Source organism: Pristiophorus japonicus, chromosome 2, assembly GCF_044704955.1.
Source record: "Pristiophorus japonicus isolate sPriJap1 chromosome 2, sPriJap1.hap1, whole genome shotgun sequence".
Lineage (NCBI taxonomy): Eukaryota > Metazoa > Chordata > Chondrichthyes > Pristiophoridae > Pristiophorus > Pristiophorus japonicus.
Genome location: NC_091978.1, coordinates 237,191,147 through 237,215,303, shown reverse-complemented (window position 1 = coordinate 237,215,303; position 24,157 = coordinate 237,191,147). Strand labels below are relative to the sequence as shown.

Sequence of the window (24,157 nt, the reverse complement as noted above, 5' to 3'; positions counted from 1 at the left end):
GTAGCAGGACTTCTCTGCTTTTATATGCTATCCCCCTTGCAATAAAAGCCAACATTCCATTTGCCTTCCTGATTACTTGCTGTACCTGCATACTAATATTTTGTGTTTCATGCACAAGGACCCCCAGGTCCCTTTGTACTGCAGCACTTTACAATTTTTCTCCATTTAAATTATAATTTGCTTTTCTATTTTTTCTGCGAAAGTGGATAACCTCACATTTTCCCACATTATACTCCATCTGCCAATTTTTTTGCCCATTCACTTAGTCTGTCTATTTATTTTGTGTCCTTCTCACAATTTTCTTTCCCACCCATCTTTGTATCAGCAAACTTGGCTACATTACACTCGGTCCCTTCATTGAAGTCATTAAAATAGATTGTAAATAGTTAAGGCCCGAGCACCGATCCCTGCGGCACCCCACTAGTTAATGTTTGCCAATTGGAAAATGAACCATTTATTCCGACTCGTTTTCTGTTAATTAGTCAATCCTCTATCCATGCTAATATATTACCCCCAACCCAGTGAACTTTTATGTGGCACCTTATCGAATGCCTTCTGGAAATACAAATACACCACATCTACTGGTTCCCCCTTATCCACCCAACTCATTACATCCTCAAAGAATTCCAGCAAATTTGTCAAAGATGATTTCCCATTCATAAAACCATGCTGACTCTGCTTGATTGAATTATGCTTTTCCAAATGTCTCGCTACTGCTTCCTTAATAATGGACTTCAGCATTTTCCCAATGACAGATGTTAGGCTAACTGGTCTATAGTTTCCTGCCTTTTGTCTGCCTCCTTTTTTAAATAGGGGCTTACATTTGCGGTTTTCCAATCAGCTGGGACCACCCCAGAATCCAGGGAATTTTGGTAGATTACAACCAATGCATCCACTATGTCTGAAGCCACTTCTTTTAAGACCCTAAGATGTAAGCCATCAGGTTGAGGGGACTTGTCCTCCTTTCATCCCATTATTTTACCAAGTGCTACTTCTTTAGTGATAGTGATTGTATTAAGTTCTTCCCTCCCAATAGCCCCTAGATTATCCACTATTGGGATGTTATTATCATTTACCATGAAGATATTTGTTCAACATCTCTGCCATTTCCCTGTTCACCATTAATAATTCCTCAGTCTCATCCTCCAGGGGACCAATATTTACTTGAGCCACTCTTATCCTTATTATGTACCTGTAGAAACTCTTACTATCTGTTTTTATATTTTGTGCTAATTTACTTTCATAATCTATCTTGTCTCGCTATCATTTTTGTAGTCGTTCTTTGCTGGCTTTTAAATTTTCCCAATCCTCTGACCTCCCACAAGTCTTGGTCATATTGTATGCCCTTGTTTTCAATTTGATACCATCCCTTATTTCCTTAGTTAGCCACGGATGGTTATCCTTTCTCTTAGCCTTTCCTTCTCATTGGGATATATTTTTGTTGCAAGTTATGAAATATCTCCTCAAATGTCTGCCACTGCTCATCAACTGTTCCACACTTTAATCTATTTTCCCAGTCCACTTTAGCCAACTCTGCCTTCATACCTTTGTAGTCTCCTTTATTTAAGCTCAGGACACTGGTTTAAGATCTCCCCCTCCAACTGAATTTGAAATTCTACCATGTTATGGTCACTCATTCCTTGAGGATCCTTTACTAAAAGATCATTTATTAATCCTGTCTCATTACACAGTACCAGATCCAAGATAGCCTGCTCCCTGGTTGGTTATGTAAAGTACTGTTCAAGGAAACTATCCGAGATACATTCTATTAACTCTTCCTCAAGGCTACCTTTGCCAATTTGATTTGTCCAATCAATATGAAGATTAAAATCGCCCATGATTATTGCCATTCCTTTTTTACAAGCCTCCATTATTTCTTGATTTATATACAGTCCAATGGTGTAGCTACTGTAAGGGGGCCTATAAACTACAACCACCAGAGACTTTTTCCCCTTATTATTCCTTATCTCCACCCAAATTGATTCAAGATCGTTTCTCACTAACGCACTGATCTCATCCTTTATTAACAGTGCTACCCCACCTCCTTTTATTTTCTATCTGTCCTTCCGAATTGTCAAATACCCCTGAATATTTAGTACCCAGCCTTGGTCACCTTGCAACTACGTCTCTGTAATGGCTATCAGATCATACTCATTTGTATCTATTTGTGCCGTCAACTCACCTATTTTCTTACGAATGCTGTGTGCATTCAGATAAAGAGCTTTTAAATTTGTTTTTTTACCTTTTTTCCTGCTTTGGCCCCACTTTTTGATTCACCTTTATGTTTATACATTCTGTCACTTTTTGGCACACTCTGGTTTTCATTTTCCATAGTGCTACCCTGCTTTATTGCCTTCTCCTTAGTCTTTGACTTTTAAAATTTTCGCTCACCTGAATCTAAGCTAAAATGCTTGCTTTCCCGGTGCAATATAAAATACTGAACAACCAAACTTAATCCACAGATGAATAAGTCCTTCATCCTCCATTATACTACAACTACAAACGTGAAATTGGTAGGTGGGAAACACGATGCACATCCTTTGGATTTGAGTAATACTGTACGCCTCATATCCTGGGAGGTACTTTTGACTTTGGTCGATAGTGTAAAATGCGTGATATTGAATCAACTGCCATTATCAATGGAAATAAAAATCGGGAGAGATGTATAACAGGTGGCAGGAATCAACATCGATGGTTTTACACCATCGCCCAAAGTCAAAATTATGTGCACTGTGCAAGCAGGATATACTCAGCACAAGGGCTGGATTGTCTGCTGCCTTGCGCCCCATTTAGTGCCCCAGCGGGTCGCAAAAGTGAATATTTGGGGCGTGAAACAAGGCGCACAAGATTTTGCACCTGGACAGAACTTTTGGCAATGGTTTTGTGATGGCGTTAAAACTTATCGCCCTGCCGCTACTTTGACCGTTGGGATGATGTAAATAATTGTGCAGTGCTGCGCTAGCACCCCAGGCAGAACGTTCAAGCATTTCAAACGATTTACCGTCCGCCCGACAAGCCGGCCAGAAAAGCCAGACGGATCCACGTCTTACCACACACTAACGGTGCCATGATGAAAACGGAGGAGAAAGTTGCAGTTGTGAGTGATTAAAAGGATTGGGAGAAGAACGCTGCATTACTGTTTATTTTTGATTGTGAAGTTTATGTGAGTTTCTAGTTTTGTTTTATAAAAGACATTTAAGGACATTTTAAAAGGTGGGCGCCATGCTAGATCGGAAGCCATTAATCCAGGCTGATATATTTATATGGCTTCAAATGAAGGTGGCTTATTGTTGACCATTTGCAACGTAATCGAAAAGGTCGCAGATGTATGGGGAGGAGGCCTTACCCCCAACAAATTTACAGGAAACATCGCTCATACCTGCAGCTCTCTGAGGCACCATGCGTTTGAAGGCTACGCTTCCAAAAAGCAGAGAGATATGCCAGCTCATACAAGCAGACCTACAGTCTACCAGCGGCAACAGGACTGCACTGCCCGTCAAGGTAAAGGTGACTGTAGCACTTGCCTTCTATGCCTCCGGCTCCTTCCAGGCATCAGCGGAGGACTTATGCTCCGTCTCACAATACGCTACACATTGCTGCATTTGCCAGGTGACTAATGCACTGTACACACGCAGCATGGACGTCATACTTTCCAATGACCAGGGAGGCCCAAAATGAGAGGGCTGTAGGTTTTGAATGATTTTCTTGCTTCCCCAAGGTTCAGGGTTGCCTTGACCGTATGCACATCGCCCTGTGAGCAGCTTTACAGAATGCTGAGGTTTTCTGAAATTGAAAGGGATTCCACTCCACGAACGTACAGGTCGTCTGCGACCATACTCTGTACATCATGGCAGTCAATGGCCAATATCCAGGGAGCATCCATGATGCTTTCATCTTGCGTGAGAGCAGTGCTACACAAATGCCAGGCATTGACTATATCCAACAAGCAAGAGTCCAACCACCACGCCTTAACATTCAATGGCATTATCATTGTCAAATACCCCACCATCAACATCCTGGGGGTCACCATTGACCAGAAACTTAACTGGACCAGCCACATAAATACTGTGGCAATAAGAACAGGTCAGAGGCTGGGTATTCTGCAGCGAGTGCCTCACCTCCTGCCTCCCCAAAGTCTTTCCACCATCTACAAGGCACAAGTTAGGAGTGTGATGGAATACGCTCCACTTGCCTGGATGAGTGCAGCTCGACACCACCTAGGACAAAGCAGCCCAATTGATTGGCACCCCATCCACCACCTTCAACATTCACTCCCTTCACCACCGGCGCACCGTGGCTGCAGTGTGTACCATCTACAAGATGCACTGCAGCAACTTGCCAAGGCTTCGTCGGCAGCACCTCCCAAACCCGCGACTTCTACCATCTAGAAGGACAAGGGCAGCAAGCACATGGGAACACCACCACCTCCACGTTCCCCTCCAAGTCACACACCATCCCGATTTGGAAGCATATCGCTGTTCCTTCATCATCGCTTGGTCAAAATCCTGGAACTCCCTCCTGAACAGCACTGTGAGAGTACCATCACCATGCAGACTGCAGCAGTTCAAGTAGGTGGCTCATCACCACCTTCTCACGGGTAATTAGGGATGGGCAATAAATGCTGGCCTTGCCAGTGACGCCCACATCCCATGAATGAATAATAAAAAAATGTTCCAGCATCAACCACAAGGCCAGAGCTTGATGCTGGGGGGGACAAAGGTTACGGCCTCGCCACCTGGCTCAAGGCACCCCTCCGGAACCCTCAGACAGAAGCTGAGCATTGCTATAATGAAAGCCATGCAGCCACACGCAATGTCATCGAACTGACAATCGGAGTGCTCATGCAGCGCTTCCGATGCCAGGACCACTCTGGAGGCTGCCTGCAGTACTCCCCTCAGCAGATCTCTGAGTTTATTGTGCTGTGCTGCATGCTCCACAACTTAGACATCATGAGGGAACAGGAATTGGCAATAGAGATTACAGGAACACCTCAGGAGAAACGGGGGGGGGGGGGGGGGGGGCGGTGGCGGGAGACCAGGAAGAGGGTCCTGCCGAGGAACCCATGCCACCACCACCACCACAACCACAGGGGAGGCATCGTGGAGATTTCACCGCTACAAAAGCCTTACGTCGGCAGCTCATAATTGAACGTTTTGCTTGAAGAGTGAACGGCACGTTTGAGCGTTGCCTGGCCACTCTATGCCACCTTGTTGACTATTCCCCCTCTTATTCTGCAAATGAGACACTACACAGGAATGGTTAAAGTGAGCAAAAAACATTATTAAACATTGTGAAATTGTAAACTTTGTAACCTTCATTGAGAAACTTTAATAAAATAAAATAGAAAAATTAGCTGCATCCAGCAGTGTGATCATTCAACAACATAATCCAGTGTGATACTTTAACATAATCTGAAACATTATACTGTAACATTAAACATACGATGCATCCAGCGTCAACAACATAATGCAGCAACATAATATCCTGCCCACTATCTTTTCCCACCGGCTTTTGCCTCCCTTGCCTGCTGCTCCTACTCAAAATGGCACCAAGATGGCGTGCAGCAAGGCTGCCAGAGCACTGCTGTGTTGGGAGGAGATGCAATGTGGACGCGTCTGGGGACGCACTGGAACAGCTCGTGGCGTGGAGAGCCCGGCTTCTGACTAGTGATCCTTTTCATCGGCGTCGCCACTCACAGGTGGTTTGGGGTTGGGTGTGAAAGTGTGGAATGCAGAGCGTGTGGCGGGAGGTATGGAAGCAGAGCTTGTGCCCGTGATGTGCCATATACTGCAAGGGTTCGCGCCACACTCTCCGGGACTCCACTGTCACTGCTGGAGACCACCAGCCTCGTGTGAGCATTGATGGCCTCGCTGGTATCACGGCTCACACTGACAATCTGCGACCCTACCTCCGTAATGGCCGCTTTCAGACTGTCAATGCTTGCAGGAATCCTACCCAAGTCATCAAGGAGCTGACGGTTGATCTGGATGCTTTCCCTGGACATTCCCACCATGTCCAGCTCCATGTCTGCTTGTCTGTCAGCAGATCGACTTTGCCGACTCACCCTCCGGAGAGATGGCATTCTGGATTCAATCCCAGAACTGTGTTACTGCACGCCACTAGTCCCAGGAGCCGCAGAGTTATCGATCCCAGAGAAAGTCACCTCGTCCTCAGAGGAGCTGAGTGCTGGTGGTGGAGCAGGGGTGGATTGATGCTGCGGTGGAGTCAGCTCATCCTGCTCCTCTTCCTCCTCCTCCAGACAATGGCCTGACGTGGAGTGGTCCCTTGAGGGATGCTGCGCCTGTGACTGGTCATCTGGAAATAGAAAGCAACAGACGAGTGGTTAGCAGCAGGGGCGGGGGCAGGGTGACATGAGGAAGGTCGCACAGCACAGGCTCATTTGAAGGAACACTGCTACTCCATTATATCAAGTCCAGAGACATTGCAGGACATTGCCCTAACCCAGCCCAGGGAGTGCGCAGGACTTACCCTCCGTATCCGAGCAGGGGTCAGCGCCCCCAGTGGCGGCTGTCCGACCCGTGACGCCGATGAGGCCTGCCACTCTGTCCTCAATGTCCAAGAGTGGCAGGGTCTGAGGCGGACCACCGCCTGTCCGTACCTGCTCGCGGTGATTATGAGACTTCTTGGCCTGCAAAGCTGAAAATGGGAATGGTGGCACAGATAGCCACCAAAGCACTTATTCCATACTGTCTGAATGTAATACAGTCCTTTGTTTAATGGCCTTGGAAGTTGCACCAGGAGGAGTTACATCAGGAGGACATCAAAGTGGGGAGCCATCTTATGAGATCTCAAAGTAATCTGAATAACATGTAAAGATCATTCATGGCAAATAGGGTGCCGAACTAAGCCTATTTATGTGTCATGCAGTTCAGGAGGCAACCCACAGATTGCTGAGAGGCACCAACAGTATGAGAACAAATAGTGTGTCAGATTGATAATTTAAGTATAAAAAGAGTGCATAAATTAAAATTGTACTCACTCTGACGATCCTGGTCAGATCATTAATCTTCTTTCGACACTGTGTGCTGGTCCTAATCACAGTGTCTGAGGCAGAGACCTACTCAGTGATTTCCCATCAAATCCTTTTAAAAATCAATGGCAGTGGTCTAGATCCACGCCGAAGATGCAACTCCTGCCATCTTCTTTCCACAGCCCCTACTAGAGCTTCATTAGACTCGTGGCTAAATTGTCTGGCATGCTTGTCTAGAATCGTCATCCGCCTTGATCAAAATCCAAATGTAAAATGGTAGATTCAGCCCAGGTTGTACTGTGCATGCGCGCGGCCGCGCCCTGCTTTAGCATTTGCGACTGGAGACCAGACCAGAAGCGGGGAAGGAAAAAAATGGCGCATGCGCAGAATGGCCAAATTTTTCGGCGCCGGAACTTTTGGCTCCGGCGCACAAATCGTATGTGTACTAACGCTCATGAAATTTCAGTTGACAAAAGTTGTTTGCTCTGGTTAACGTTAACCCGGCACTAAATTTTTGAATCTGCCGTGAATTGCGCCCAGAAACGGGCAAAAACACAAAGAGCCGAAAATACAGCTCCAAGTAGGCTTACAGGTGTTCAAATACCTCTGCTCCCAAACAAATAAATGTTTAATATTTTGAGAACACAGATACATCTATCTATATACTCATAACATTAAAAAAATAAAGCATCCAGGCTATTCAACAAACTGGTTTTAAAAATAGCTTTGCACCAGAGCTGGTATGAAGGAAGAAATCAATTTGTGTTAATGGAAAGTTTGTAGTTTAAAGACAGCCCAAGACTGCAGAACAAAGACATCTACAAACATATGGAGGAGACAGGACTATAATCAATTTTTACCGATTTCCACTGTAAAATCTCAGATTTGTCCGGGTTGATAGATCAGTTAAAAACGTATTGTTCCCCAATTATGAAATACAAAAGAAATTCTCCCTTCTAGAAGTAAATTCTGAGCTGTGTGGAATTCTGCTCTGCAGCTTGTTAGCATGTCTCCGGAATTGCTTGATATATTATTGAAATGCCTCACATCCTTCCTGTCCACATTTAATTACATACTGTCCATCTTGCATTAGCTTCTGTGCTTTCTGATGGAATAAGTGTGCCTGTATTTATTCTCCCACATGAAGATCAGAGAAATAGTAGGAGGATAGATCTTAAAGGATTCTTGATGTATTTGGATTCAATTTACTAGATAGAAGTGGGATCAGTCGGGCTGTAGAATTTGGATTATTGTAAAGTACTGAACCAAAGTTTGTGGCACAGTCTTGTTGAAGGAATTTCAACTGTTCTTTTCCACCCACTGGTTTGGATATCTTTAGTGGGACACTGTAAAAAGGGAAAGTGAACTATTGTTGTTTTGAAGAGTTAGAATCATAGAAATTTACAGCACGGAAGGAGGCCATTTCAGCACATCGTGTCCGCACTGGCCGAGAAAGAGCTATCCAGCCTCATCCCACTTTCCAGCTCTTGGTCCGTAGTCCTGTAGGTTAGGGCACTTTAAGTGCACATCCAAGTATCTTTTAAATGTGGTGAGGGTTTCTGCCTCTACCATCCTTTCAGGCAGTGAGTTCCGGATCCCCACCACCCTCTGCGAGAAGAAATTTCCCCTCATATCTCCGCTAAACCTCCCCCTGATTACTTCAAATATATGCTCCCTGGTTGTTGACCCCTCTGCCAAGGGAAACAGGTCCTTCCTATCCACTCTATCCAGACCCCTCATAATTTTATACACCTCAATCAGATCTCCCCTTAACCTCCTCTGTTCCAAAGAAAACAGACCCAGCATCTCCAATCTTTCATCAAATCTAGCCAAAATTCTCCAGTCCAGGCAACATTCTTGTAAATCTCCTTTGCACCTTTTCCAGTGCAATCACATCTTTCCTGTAATGTGGTGACCAGAACTATACACAGTACTCCAGCTGCAACCTAACCAGTGTTTTATACAGTTCAAGCATAACCTCCTTGTTCTTGTATTCCATGCCTCGACTAATGAAGGCAAATATCCCATATCCCTTCTTAACCACCTTATCTACCTGGCCTGCTATCCTCAGGGATCTGTGGACCTGCAATCCAAGGTCCCTTTGTTCCTCTACACTTTTCAGTGTCGTACCATTTAATGTGTATTCCCTTGCCTTGTTAGACCTCCCCAAATGCATTACCTCACACTTATCTGGATTTAATTCCATTAGCCACCGTACAGCCCACCTGACCAGTACATTGATATCTTCCTGCAGTCCGCAGCTTTCTTCTTCATTATCAACCACACAGCCTATTTTAGCGTCATCTGCAAACTTCTTAATTCCAACATTAAGTCCAAATCATTAATATATACCACAAAAAGCAAGGGACCCAGCACTAAGTCCTGCGGAACCCCACTAGATACAGCCTACCAGTCACAAAAACACCCATCAACAATTACCCTCTGCTTCCTGCCTATGAGTCAATTTTGAATCCAACTTGCCATTTTGCCCTGGATCCCATGGGCTATTACTTTCATGACCAGTCTACCATGTGGGACCTTATCAAAAGCTTTACTAAAACACATATACCACTATATCATTCACATGCCCTCATCGACCCTCCTGATTACTTCCTCGGAAAATTCAATCAAGTTAGTCAGACACGACTTTGACAAATCCATGCTGACTGTCCTCGTCTTTGGAAATGAAGATTTATCCTGTCCCTCAGGAATTTTTCCAATAATTTTCCCACCACTGAGGTTAGGCTGACTGGCCTGTAATTACTCAGTCTATCCTTTTCTCCCTTTTTAAACAAAGGTACGATATTAGCAGTCTTCCATTCATCTGGCACCATACCTGTAGCCAGAGAAGATTGGAAAATGATGGTCAGAGCCTCTTCTATTTCCTCTTTTGCTTCTCTTAACAGCCTGGAATACATTTCATCTGGGCCCAGGGATTTATCCATTTTTAAAGCTGCTAAGCCCCTTAACACTTCCTCTCACCATATTTATCTCGTCTAATATGTCACACCCCTCCTCCCTCATTGCAAAGTCTGCATCACCCCTCTCTTTTGTGAAAACAGATGCAAAGCATTCATTAAGAATCCTACCCATGTCTTCCACCTCCACACACAGATTTCCTTTATGGTCTGTAATAATCCCTGCTCTTTCTCTAGTTATCCTCTTGCTCTTAATGTATTTGTTATATATGCAGACTATAGATATACTCTCTGTGTAGTCACTGTATAGTTGCATAAGATGGAGACTTGTTACCTGATGTACTATCAATAAGGTTTACACTGTGTATATACTATGCTGCACCACTAGAGGGTGCAACTGGTGGAGACCGGGGTTTCCTGCCCCTGTGGCAGGAGGCTGTCCACCAGAGGACACTGCGGTGGGAAACCTGAGGGTCACCTGCATAGGTGTGCAGGATCCAGTATAAAAGGCTGTCCACCATGCTTATGCCTCACTCTGGAATAAAGGACCAAGGTAACTACAGTTTGAGTACAACAAATTGCCTTGTGGAGTCATTCATAAGTGCATTACAGACATAACAGTATTTATAAAACATCTTTGGGTTTTCCCTTATTTTACTTGCCAACATTCTTTCATGCTCTCTCTTTGCTTTCCAGATATCATTTTTAATTGCACCCCTGAACTTTTTATACTCCTCTCGACTTTCTGCAGCGTTGAGTTCTCGGTATCTGTCATAAGCTTCCCTTTTTTAAAAAATGTATCTTACCTTGTATATGCCTCGACATCCAGGGGGCTCTAGTTTTGTTAGCCCTTCCTTTTTTATTCCCAAAAGGGAACATACTTGCTCTGTACCCTCAGGATCTCCTCCTTGAATGCTTCCCACTGCTCTGACACTGATTTACCACCAAGTAGCCATTTCCAGTCCACTTTGGCCAAATCCCATCTCAGTTCAGCAAAATTTGCTTTACCCCAATTGAGAACATTTTATTCTGGTCCCCCTTTGTCCTTTTCCATAACTACCCTAAATCTTACTGAATTATGATCACTAGCACCAAAATGCTCTCCCACTGATACTCCTTCCACCTGCCCCTCTTCATTCCCCAAAACCATGTCCAGAACCGTCCCCTCCCTTGTTGGGCTTGTTACATACTGGCTAAAGAAGTTCTCCTGAATGCATTTTAGGAATTCCTCTGTACCATTCACACTACCTTTTTCCCAGTTAATATTAGAGTAGCTGAAATCTCCCACTATTACAGCTCTATAGTTTTTGAACTTCACAGCAATTTGCCGACATATTTGTTCTATCTCCCTCTGACTGCTTGGGGGTTTATAGTACACTCCCAGTTGTGTCCCCTTTTTTTGTTCTTTAATGCAACCCATATGCCTCGCTTGATGACCCATCTAACATATCAACTCTTCTCACAGATGTAATTGTTTCTTTAATCAATACTGCAACCCTCCCCCCTCATTTTTTACCCCCCTCTCTATCCTGTCTGAAAACCCTGTAACCAAGAATGTTGAGCTGCCATACCTGCCCTTCTGTCAGCCATGTCTCAATAATAGCTATAATATCATACACCCAAGTGTCAATTTATGCTCTCAGCTCATCTGCCTTATTTCCTATACTCCTTGCATTGAAATATATACCATTTAGTATTGCCAAACTCCCCTGCTGTCTATTTTCCAGCCCTTGTTTTCTGTCTTCCAAATTCACTTTCTACTTCTACTTCTCTGCTGCCCAATTCCAGCTTTGATTCTCTCCCCACTGAATCTATTCTCCGGTTTCCATCCACCTGCCAAGCTAGTTTAAACCCTCCCAACAGCACGAGCAAAACCTCCCGTGAGGATACTGGTCCCAGCTCTGTTGAGGTGCAACTCGTCTGGTTTGTGCAGGTCCCATCTCCATCAGAAAGAGTCCTAATGCCTCAGGAATCGAAAGCCCCCCGCCATCTGCACCATCCCTCCAGCCACGCATTCATTTTCTCTATCCTCCTATTTATGTACTCACTAGCACGTGGCACTGGCAGTAATCCGGAGATTACTACCTTTGAGGTCCTGCTTTTTAATCTCTCTCCTAGCTCGCTAAACTCTGCCTGCTGGACCTAATCCCTCTTTCTACCTATGTCATTGGTACCGATATGGACCACGACCTCTGGTCATTATTCTTCTCCCCCTCCCAGAATGTCTTGCAACCACTCGGTGACATCCTTGGTCCTGGCACCAGGAAGGCAACATACCTTCCTTAGAAACACAGATAGAAACATAGAAAATAGGTGCAGGAGTAGGCCATTCGGCCCTTCTAGCCTGCACCGCCATTCAATGAGTTCATGGCTGAACATGCAACTTCAGTACCCCATTCCTGCTTTCTCACCATACCCCTTGATTCCCCTAGTAGTAAGGACTTCATCTCAATCCTTTTTGAATATATTTAGTGAATTGGCCTCAACAACTTTCTGTGGTAGAGAATTCCACAGGTTCACCACTCTCTGGGTGAAGAAATTCCTCCTCATCTCGGTCCTAAATGGCTTACCCCTTATCCTTAGACTGTGTCCCCTGGTTCTGGACTTCCCCAACATTGGGAACATTCTTCCTCCATCTAACCTGTCTAACCCTGTCAGAATTTTAAACGTTTCTATGAGGTCCCCTCTCATTCTTCTGAACTCCAGTGAATACAAGCCCAGTTGATCCAGTCTTTCTTGATAGGTCAGTCCCGCCATCCCGGGAATCAGTCTGGTGAACATTCGCTGCACTCCCTCAATAGCAAGAATATCCTTCCTCAGGTTAGGAGACCAAAACTGTACACAATGCTCCAGGTGTGGCCGCACCAAGGCCCTGTACAATTGTAGCAACACCTCCCTGCCCCTGTACTCAAATCCCCTCGCTATGAAGGCCAACATGCCATTTGCTTTCTTAACCGCCTGCTGTACCTGCATGCCAACCTTCAATGACTGATGTACCATGACACCCAGGTCTCTTTGCACCTCCCCTTTTCCTAATCTGTCACCATTCAGATAATAGTCTGTCTCTCTGTTTTTACCACCAAAGTGGATAACCTCACATTTATCCACAGTATACTTCATCTGCCATGCATTTGCCCACTCACCTAACCTATCCAAGTCGCTCTGCAGCCTCATAGCATTCTCCTCGCAGCTCACACTGCCACCCAACTTAGTGTCATCCGCAAATTTGGAGATACTACATTTAATGCCCTCGTCTAAATCATTAATGTACAGTGTAAACAGCTGGGGCCCCAGCACAGAACCTTGCGGTACCCCACTAGTCACTGCCTGCCATTCTGAAAAGTTCCCATTTACTCCTACTCTTTGCTTCCTGTCTGACAACCAGTTCTCAATCCATGTCAGTACACTACCCCCAATCCCATGTGCTTTAACTTTGCACATTAATCTCTTGTGTGGGACCTTGTCGAAAGCCTTCTGAAAGTCCAAATATACCACATCAACTGGTTCTCCCTTGTCCACTCTACTGGAAACATCCTCAAAAAATTCCAGAAGATTTGTCAAGCATGATTTCCCTTTCACAAATCCATGCTGACTTGGACCTATCATATTACCTCTTTCCAAATGCACTGCTATGACATCCTTAATAATTGATTCCATCATTTTACCCACTACCGATGTCAGGCTGACCGGTCTATAATTCCCTGTTTTCTCTCTCCCTCCTTTTTTAAAAAGTGGGGTTACATTGGCTACCCTCCACTCCATAGGAACTGATCCAGAGTCAATGGAATGTTGGAAAATGACTGTCAATGCATCCACTATTTCCAAGGCCACCTCCTTAAGTACTCTGGGATGCAATCCATCAGGCCCTGGGGATTTATCGGCCTTCAATCCCATCAATTTTCCCAACACAATTTCCCAACTAATAAGGATTTCCCTCAGTTCCTCCTCCTTACTAGACCCTCCGACCCCTTTTATATCCGGAAGGTTGTTTGTGTCCTCCTCAGTGAATACCGAACCAAAGTACTTGTTCAATTGGTCCGCCATTTCTTTGTTCCCCGTTATGACTTCCCCTGATTCTGACTGCAGGGAACCTACGTTTGTCTTTACTAACCTTTTTCTCTTTACATATCTAGAGAAACTTTTGCAATCCGTCTTAAATTTCCCTGCAAGCTTCTTCTCGTACTCCATTTTCCCTGCCCTAATCAAACCCTTTGTCCTCCTCTGCTGAGTTCTAAATTTCTCCCAGTCCCCGGGTTCGCTGCTATTTCTGACCAATTTGTATGCCACTTCCTTGGCTTTAATGCTATCCCTGATTTCCCTTGATAGCCACGGTTGAGCCACCTTCCCTTTCTTATTTTTACGCCAGACAGGAATGTACAATTGTTGTAGTTCATCCATGCGGTCTCTAAATGTCTGCCATTGCCCATCCACAGTCAACCCCTTCAGTATCATTCGCCAATCTATCCTAGCCAGTTCACGCCTCATACCTTCAAAGTTACCCTTCTTTAAGTTCTGGACCATGGTCTCTGAATTAACTGTTTCATTTTCCATCCTCATGCAGAATTCCACCATATTATGGTCACTCTTCCCCAAGGGGCCTCGCACAACGAGATTGCTAATTAATCCTCTCTCATTACACAACACCCAGTCTAAGATGGCCTCTCCCCTAGTTGGTTCCTCGACATATTGGTCTAAAAAACCATCCCTTATGCACTCCAGGAAATCCTCCTCCACTGTATTGCTTCCAGTTTGGTTAACCCAATCTATGTGCATATTAAAGTCACCCATTATAACTGCTGCACCTTTATTGCACGCACCCCTAATTTCATGTTTGATGCCCTCCCCAACATCACTACTACTGTTTGGAGGTCTGTACACAACTCCCACTCATGTTTTTTGCCCTTTGGTATTCTGCAGCTCGACCCATATAGATTCCACATCATCCAAGCTAATGTCCTTCCGAACTATTGCCTTAATTTTCTCCTTAACCAGCAATGCTACCCCACCTCCTTTTCCTTTTATTCTATCTTTCCTGAATGTTGAATACCCCTGGATGTTGAGTTCCCAGCCCTGATTATCCTGGAGCCACGTCTCCGTAATCCCAATCACATCATATTTGTTAACATCTATTTGCACAGTTAATTCATCCACCTTATTGCGGATACTCCTTGCATTAAGACACAAAGCCTTCAGGCTTGTTTTTTTTAACACCCTTTGTCCTTTTAGAATTTTGCTGTACAGTGGCCCTTTTTGTTCTTTGCCTTGGGTTTCTCTGCCCTCCACTTTTCCTCAACTCCTTTCTGTCTTTTGCTTTTGCCTCCTTTTTGTTTCCCTCTGTCTCCCTGCATTGGTTCCCATCCCCCTGCCATATTAGTTTAAATGCTCCCCAACAGCACTAGCAAACACTCCCCCTCGGACATTGGTTCCGGTCCTGCCCAGGTGCAGACCGTCCGGTTTGTACTGGTCCCACCTCCCCCAGAACCAGTTCCAATGCCCCAGGAATTTGAATCCCTCCCTGCTGCACCATTGCTCAAGCCACGTATTCATCTGCGCTATCCTGCGATTCCTACTCTATCACGTGGCACTGGTAGCAATCCCGAGATTACTACTTTTGAGGTCCTACTTTTTAATTTAGCTCCTAGCTCCTTAAATTCGTTTCGTAGGACCTCATCCCTTTTTTTACCTATGTCGTTGGTACCAATGTGCACCACGACAACTGGCTGTTCTCCCTCCCTTTTTAGAATGTCCTGCACCCGCTCCAAGACATCCTTGACCCTTGCACCAGGGAGGCAACATACCATCCTGGAGTCTCGGTTGCGGCCGCAGAAACGCCTATCTATTCCCCTCACCATTGAAGCCCCAATCACTATTGCTCTCCCACTCTTTTTCCTGCCCTCCTGTGCAGCAGAGCCAGCCATGGTGCCATGAACTTGGCTGCTGCTGCCCTCCCCTGATGAGTCATCCCCCTCAACAGTACCCAAAGCAGTGTATCTGTTTTGCAGGGGGATGACCACATGGGACTCCTGCACTACCTTCCTTGTACTGCTCTTCCTGTTGGTCTTCCATTCCCTATCTGGCTGTGGACCCTTTCCCTGCGGTACGACCAACTCGCTACACGTGATACTCACGTCATTCTCAGCATCGTGGATGCTCCAGAGTGAATCCACCCTCAGCTCCAACTCCGTAACGCGGACCGTCAGGAGCTTGAGGTGGATACACTTCCTGCAAATATAGTCGTCAGGGACACTGGTGTCGTCCCTGAGTTCCCACATGGTATAGGAGGAGCATAACACCCGACCGAGCTCTCCTGCCATGATTTAACCCTTAGATACACTTAAATTGGCAACAACAATGTTAAAAGTTACTCACTGATGTAGGAGAAAAAAGAAAAACTACTCACCAATCCAGCCAATCACTTACCCTCTTGGCTGTGATGTCACCTTTGATTTCTTTCTACTTCTTTTTGCCTTCTCCCTGTAGCTGCACAAGTACGCCTTTTATAGGCCTCTCCACGCACCTCCTCGACGCTGCTCCCGACTGCCGCCGACGCTAGGCCCCAGACTCCCTGCTGTGCCTTTTATAGGCCTCTCCACGCACCTCCTCGACGCTGCTCCCGACTGCCGCCGACGCTGGGCCCCGGACTCCCTGCTGTGCCTTTTATAGGCCTCTCCACGCACATCCTCGACGCTGCTCCCGACTGCCGCCGACGCTGGGCCCCGGACTCCCTGCTGTGCCTTTTATAGGCCTCTCCACGCACCTCCTTGACGCTGCTCCCGACTGCCGCCGACGCTGGGCCCTTGAGTCACGTCTGCGTCCACAGAAACTTCTGTCTGCTCCCTTGACTATTGAATCCCCTAACACTATTGGTCTTCCATTCTTCTTCTTCCCCCCTGTACAGCTGAGTCACCCGTGGTGCCGTGAACTTGGCTCTGGCTGCATTCTCCCCAGAGGCACCATCGCCCTCACCAGTACTCAGAACAAGAGTACCGGTTGGAGCGGGAGATGGACTCAGGGGACTCCTGCACTACCTGCCTAGTCTTCCTCTTCTGTCTGGTGGTCACCCACTTCCTCTCTGTCTGCACATTCTTAAGCTGCGGGGTGACCACCTCCTGAATCGTGCTATCCACGAAATTCTCAGTCTCGTGGTTTGATTTTTTATGCCACTTGAAGATTTATCCAGTTTTGTTAGTTGCTGTGGCCTGGATTTTGCACCACTATTTTACTTTTGTTTCCTCCCACGCAAAATGGAGAGTACAAGTCTGACAAGTTTCTACCAACAATTTGATTTTATTGTCCTGGTACCTCTGCTTTTATAAGCCTTTAGGTATCCTGGATTTTCTCCCAGTTAGTAGGATCAGCATTCACGTCATAGTGAATACAAATTGGTACTTCACAGTTCCCATCGTGTAATCTGTTTCTACTGCATTAATAGAAAACAATTTTTTTTAATGATTTTTTTTTTAAATCCCTTTGATTTTATCGGGGCAATTAAATGCAGAGTACTTTAGCACTGAAGTTTTCAAGCAGACTTGCCTTCACCACTCCCACTCTTCCTGCAATGTCCTCAAATTACAAATCAAAAAGAACATACTTGTTATTCTATTAAGCCTTTAAACATTCAGACTATCAGAAGAAGGCTACTAATTGCTGAGTGCAGGCAGAGCCATTGTGGTGCGGGGATTTGGGGGGTGGAGGGGGAGTGAATCACAAACATACCACAATAAACTGGGACCAGAAAGCTGCAAGGGTATCACTCCCTGGTAAGGTTCAAAGATTGATCTCAAGCCATCTTGGAAAGTCATACAATTTAAAAAGAAAGGAAGACTTGCATTTATATAGCGGTTTTCACATTCTCGGGATGCTGTAAAATACTGAAGGCAAATGCAGCAGCCAGTTTACACACAGCAAAGTCCCATGATACAATGATCAGTTAATCCAATTTTCTGGTGGTCTTAGTTGATGACTAAACAGTGGCCAGGATCTCTGCTCTTCTTTGAATGGTGCCTTGGGGTCTTTTATTTCCATCTGAACAACAGTGCAACACTCCCTCAGTACTGCACTGAAGGGTCAGCCTAGATTTGCACTCAAGTCCTGGACTGCAGCCTGAACCTATGATCTTCTGCCTCAAAGACACGAGTGCTAGCAGTGACTCCATGACACTACTAATTTATGTAAGTACCAGTGGAAAATTGGCCAATACACCCTGTCCACAAAACTTGGACAAATCTAATCAAGCCAAATACCGCCCCATCAGTCTACTCACAATCATCAGCGAAGTGATGGAAGGTGTCACGACATTGCTATCAAGGGGCACTTACTCACCAATAACCTTTTCACCCGTGTTTAGTTTGGATTTCGCCAGGACCACTCAGCTCCAGACCTCATTACAGCCTTGGTCCAAAAATGGACAAAAGAACTGACTTCCAGAGGTGAGGTGAGAGTGACTGCCCTTGACATCAAGACAGCATTTGACCGAGTGACGCATCAAGGAGCCCTAGTAAAATTTAAGTCAATGAGAACATAAGAATCAGGAGCAGGAGTACGCCATACTGCCACTCGTGCCTGCTCCGCCATTCATTAAGATCATGGCAGGTACAGCAGGAGTGGCGAGGTCGGGACGAAGGAGCGGCGAGAGATCGTAGAGCGATGTGATCAGGGCCCAAGAGAGGCGAAAGTTCAGGGCCCAGAAGAGACGAGGGCCCGGTGCAGCATGGGCCAGCCCACATCGCGATATGTGTGCGCACACTAGGTCCGTGCAGCAGAGCTGGTCTCCAGTCGTCTTGGCTAATCCTTGCCACTGGACCAAGACCTAGCTCTGTCAAGCCTGTGTGGTGGCTGGTGTGCAACAGCCACCACACGTTAAAAAAATCCATACACAGGCATCTTCCACCCTTCAAGATTTAGTTTGGGATCCGGAATATCAATGAAACCTGTGAACTCATCCGTTTTCGGCGTGGAAGCAAGTCATCCTCGTTTCGAGGGATTGCCTATGATGATGGGGCTGATCTCATCTTGGCCTTAACTCCACTTTCTTTCCTGTTCTTCATAACCCTTCAATCCCTTATAATTCAAGAATCTGTCGATCTCAGCCTTGAATATATTCAATGACTCAGCCTCTACAACTTTCTGGGGTTGAGAATTCTAAAGTTTCATGACCCTCAGAGAAGAAATTCATCTTTGTCTTAAATGGGCGAACCTTTATTCTGAAACTATGCCCCCAGTTCTAGATTTCCCCACAAGTGGAAACATCCATAGAAACATAGAAAATAGGTGCAGGAGTAGGCTATTTGGCCCTTTGAGCCTGCACTGCCATTCAATAAAATCATGGCTAATCATTCCCTCAGTACCCCTTTCCTGCTTTCTCTCCATACCCCTTGGTCCCCTTAGCCGTAAGGGCCATATCTAACTCCCTCTTGAATATATCCAATGAACTAACTGGCATCAACAACTCTCTGCAGCAGGGAATTCCAACTGGCAGGTTAACAACTCTCTGAGTGAAGAAGTTTCTCCTCATCCCAGTCCTAAATGGCCTACCCCTTATCCTAAGACTATGTCCTCTGATTCTGGACTTCCCCAACATCGGGAACATTCTTCGCGCATCTAACCTGTCCAGTCCCGTCAGAATTTTATTTGTTTTTATGAGATCCCCTCTCATCCTTCTAAACTCCAGTGTATAAAGGCCCAGTTGATCCAGTCTCTCCTCATATGACAGTCCAGCCATCCCTGGAATCAGTCTGGTGAACCTTCGCTGCACTTCCTCAATAGCAAGAACGTCCTTCCTCAGGAGTTGGCCATACAGCCCCACGAGCCTGTTCCGCCATTTAATATCATGGCTGAACTTCTACATCAATTCCACTTTCCCACCCGAACCCCATATCCCTCGATTCCTTTGGAGTCCAAAAACGTTATCGATCTCAGCCCTGAATATACTCATCAACATATCCTCTCTGCATCAACCTTGTTGAGCCCCCTCAGTATCTTATATGTTTCAATAAGATCACCTCTCATTCTTCTAAACTCCAATGAGTACAGACCCAATCTACTCAATCTTTCCGCATAAGATATGCCCTTCATCCCAGGAATCAACCTAGTGATCCTTCTCGGAAATGCTTCCAATGCAAGTATATCCTTCCTTAAATAAAGAGTCCAAAACTGCACACAGTAATCTACTAGGTGTGGTCTCACCCACGCCCTGTTCAGTTGTAGCAAGATTTCCCTACTTTTATACTCCATCGCCCTTGTAATAAAGACCAACATTCTATTTCCCTTCCTAATTAATTGCTCTACCCGTATGTTAACCTTTTGTGTTTCATGTACAAGGACACCCAGATCCCTCTGTACCGCAGCATTCTGTAGTCTCTCTCCCTTTAAATAATGTTGTGCTTTGCTATTCTTCCTGACAAAGTGGATAACCTCACATTTTCCCACATTATACTCCATCTGCCAAATTTTTGCCCACTCACTTAAACTCTCCACTGGATGGAGTCATACCTAGCACAAAGGAAGTTGGTTGTGGTTGTTGGTGGCCAATCATCTCAGCCCCAGCACATCGCTGCAGGAGTTCCTCAGGGCATTGTCCTAGGCCCAACCATCTTCAGCTGCTTTATCAATGACCTTCCTTCCATCAGAAGATCAGAAGTGGGGATGTTCCCTGATTATTGCGCAATGTTTAGTTCCATTCACAACTTTTCAGAAATGAAGCAGTCCGTGCCCGAATGCAGCAAGTGGCAAGTAACATTCATGCCACACAAGTGCGGGCAATGACTATCTCCAGCAAGAGAGAGCCTAGCCAGCTCCCCTTGACATTCAACAGCATTACCATCACCGAATCCCTCACTATCAACATCCTGGGGGTCACCATTGACCTGAAACTTAACTGGACCAGCCACCTTTTTTTGTTGGCCATAGCAAGCATTAAGAATTCTGACCAAAGCAGACCCAGCTCTTGCTGCGCTCATTTCAGAGCAATTTCTGCCAGGGGCATAAAATAGATATTAGGTACTTCATTTACATAAGTTTGGGGCTAAAGTCTGTTTTAGGCAACTGCCAGGGACACCTGAAAAATTCCTAACCCAATATTGGATTGGACATCTTTCAGGTGTCCTCTGGGCATGGGATGTTGGTCCTCGAAATTGGCCCTCATTCAACAAAGTCAAATTTCTACCCCATATATCCAATATCCAGCGTTTTAATCTCCAATGCATTGTGAGCACATTTACTTACGTCCAGCGCATGCAGTTGATGGCTCCACAAACAAAACTTCAGTACATGATTTCTTTAAAATCTATAATTTAAATTTAAGAAAAAAGTAAGTTAGTCGATAAATTAAATAAATCACTGTAATTAAACATTATTTTTGTTGGTTTCAAAATATACTTCATTATTCAACTTTATTATAAAGTATTAATTTATAGGAACAAGTCAACATTATCAAAACAAGCTCTATATATAGCATTACGATAACCAAATTACTGAAATGGGTGAAAGGAGAAAGAGGGAAAGTAATACAACTATGACTGGAATTTTCCTCAAAGAACGGGTAGGTTTGGGGTGTGTGGGCAGTTACAGGATTCCTGACCTGATCCCACCTCCAACCTGCCCACTTCTGGTTTTAGTGGAGGCGGGACATGTGAGCAACTCGCTTCCAAAGAGCGGTGCCTCAATTTAAATATTATAATGAGTCTGGAAGCCTCTTTTTCACCTCCATTTTGAACTTAATTGCACGTGGACAGGTTTTACACAATTCGTGAAACCCGGCAGTTAAATCAAGGTGGGGACTACTGCATCCAGGAGGTAAGTAGCTTTATGCCTACCCCCTGGATCCAGGGTACCAACCTAACCCCCCCCCCCCCCGCCACCCCCCCGATGATGCTGAGGCCAGCCACCACCCTCTCGCTCTCCCCCGCCAATCCCCAACCTTGCGATCCCCCAGCCAACCCCCCGCCGATTTTCCGACTGATCACCCACCCCACATCCCCCTGATCCTCCACTGCAGACCCGACCTGATTCCCCCCTCCCACCCCTACCCTCCTGCTATCCCCGAACTTCCACTGCCGATCCCTCCGCTCCCGCAATCCCTGATCCTCCACTGCCGAGCCCCCGCCACCACCCCCCCAGCAATGCCCGACTGCCGATCCCCAACCCCCATCCCCGGCAGGGCCCACCCACCTCGGAGCTTCCCCCGCCCCCAACCTACCTCCCTGGAGAAAATTGGCAGCCGATGACTCCACAATCAAACCTTTGTATAATTTAATATACCCTGTAAAGACCACCGGCTACATTCTGCTTTTATACCAGTGATTTGATATCAAATCTTCCTTGGCTTTTTCTTATTTCACACCAAGGAGGTAATTTTTCACTTGGCTAGTGCAAAACAGGCGATATTGTAGCCGCCTGTTATATCTTGCTCCCGATATTCATTTCTAATGAAGTCAATTGGTAGCACTGGTTGAAGTAGGAACCATTCACCCCAGGTGAGTTTCATAATAACCAGCTGCAGATGTAACAATCCAGCTTAGTATATCAATTTATCTCAGAGGTTTCTATTTCCTAGCCATCTTTATTGCCCCTCTGAATTGGGCTGCCAATCTGATGCAATTAGTATTGAATTATAAGTTGTGTTATAAGCTCATTCCCACTAGATATCTCATTTTTTTTTCCACTTTAAACCCCAACAAAAGACAACAATTACGGAGTAAAATTTGGTAAGCATGACTCCAGATACAGAATCTTACTGGACAGGAGCAGTAATCAGATAATTAGGCAGAGAAGTCAGTGTGCTTCATGGTGCTCCCGACTGTCCAGCGATTCATTTCAAGACAATAAAGCAGGAATAGCTCTCAAGTATATTAAGAAATGTTAACAGAAGCAATTAGTAACCAAAGAAGAAATATGAGAGTTGTATTTTAAGTTCACATCGCCTATACTGCTCTTTTTGTCAACCAATATTGAACGGTTTTCTACAGCAAGAATAGTACAAAGCCAACAGTTGTTGATAAACCTCCTTAATACTGTCAAAATGATCAACAAAGGAGATGATTATTTCCAGCCTAATTTTAAGACATGTCATTTCTGAAGGATCTGCACTTTTATCTGCTTACTAAAGTTCAAAGAAAGTACGGAACGAAAAGGTAAAGGAGTCATAGCAGCTTGATTATAATTGGGCCGATTTTAACAGCAGAAACATGGCAGTTGTGGCCCTAAAATAACCATGCTGCACTTATCACCCGGTTTACCACCTGGTTCCTGCCAGGATCATTCCAGTCATATTTTCTGTGGCCTTCCGCTGGGCAATCCTAGGGCCCATCTGAAATCTCATTACGCCAAGTAAACTGGGGGCCCATGACATACACAAGACCCCAGTGCAACTGTGTGGGACAACTGTGTGAATGTGTGTCATGCATGCTGTGCCTGAATTGTAGCAGGTGGTAAAGCAGACACAGGCCAAAAAGGTTAAGAGCAGGATTATTTTTATAGGAGCCAGGTGGAGCAGGAATGCTCGTCCATGCTCCCCCAAGAATACTGTGGGACGCAGCAAGCCGCAGCCAGATGCCCGGTCAGGCTGTGAAGTTTGCTGGCCCTCCAAATGGCTCAGGCCTCTCTCCAGCACTCTGCCCATCCCATGCCTGGAGTTAAAACCTACCCACATATTACTTCTTTTTATATTTAGCTGTGCTCACAAAGGCAAATTAAGAAGCTAGTTAGCCAAAACTATTTTAGAAACTGGTTAACCAAGTTAGGTGGCTGAAATTATTTTGAAACAATGTTTTTGCTGAAATATTTGCAGTCACCCACTATGCCACAAAATGCTCAAATTTCTCAATACAAGTTTGACTAAAGAGAACTGATGATTTTGTGGTACACATTGGAAAACAAGCTGAACTTCAAACAATGCCAAAAAAATGCTCGTCTTATAATACTGAATATTTACTGAACTGTGATGGTTTCTGCATTCTAAAACAAAGGCAACTTTCAGATTTAAATCACTCAATGTACAAAATCTTTTACTGACAATTAATACCTGGCTACTTTAATTCACCTAAACCTAAAATTGTTTTCACATGAAGATTCCTATTGGTGTATGTACTTTTACTGATGGGAATGGTGTGTGTGAGGCAAGAATATTGCTACTTGCTGATTTAGCCTGTTTCCCGCCCACCGAGTGCAGTGCTTGAAATCTCGGCCCGCTTCCCAGCTGGCAATGCACGTTCCTGCATGGTGTGACCGTGTGCGTGATACCTTCTTGGCA

At 45.3% G+C, this 24,157-nt stretch overlaps 1 protein-coding gene across 4 annotated transcripts in view; it reads right to left on the bottom strand.

The window, feature by feature from the left end:
- antxr2a (ANTXR cell adhesion molecule 2a) overlaps positions 1 to 24,157 on the bottom strand; it is a 372,665-nt gene that overhangs the window by 227,777 nt on the left and 120,731 nt on the right. For all 4 annotated transcript variants that reach the window (XM_070871068.1, XM_070871074.1, XM_070871069.1 and 1 more), the window contains one exon: positions 21,133 to 21,193. In XM_070871068.1, the coding sequence (XP_070727169.1) occupies positions 21,133 to 21,193 (61 nt within the window). The remainder of the gene's footprint in view (positions 1 to 21,132; positions 21,194 to 24,157) is intronic.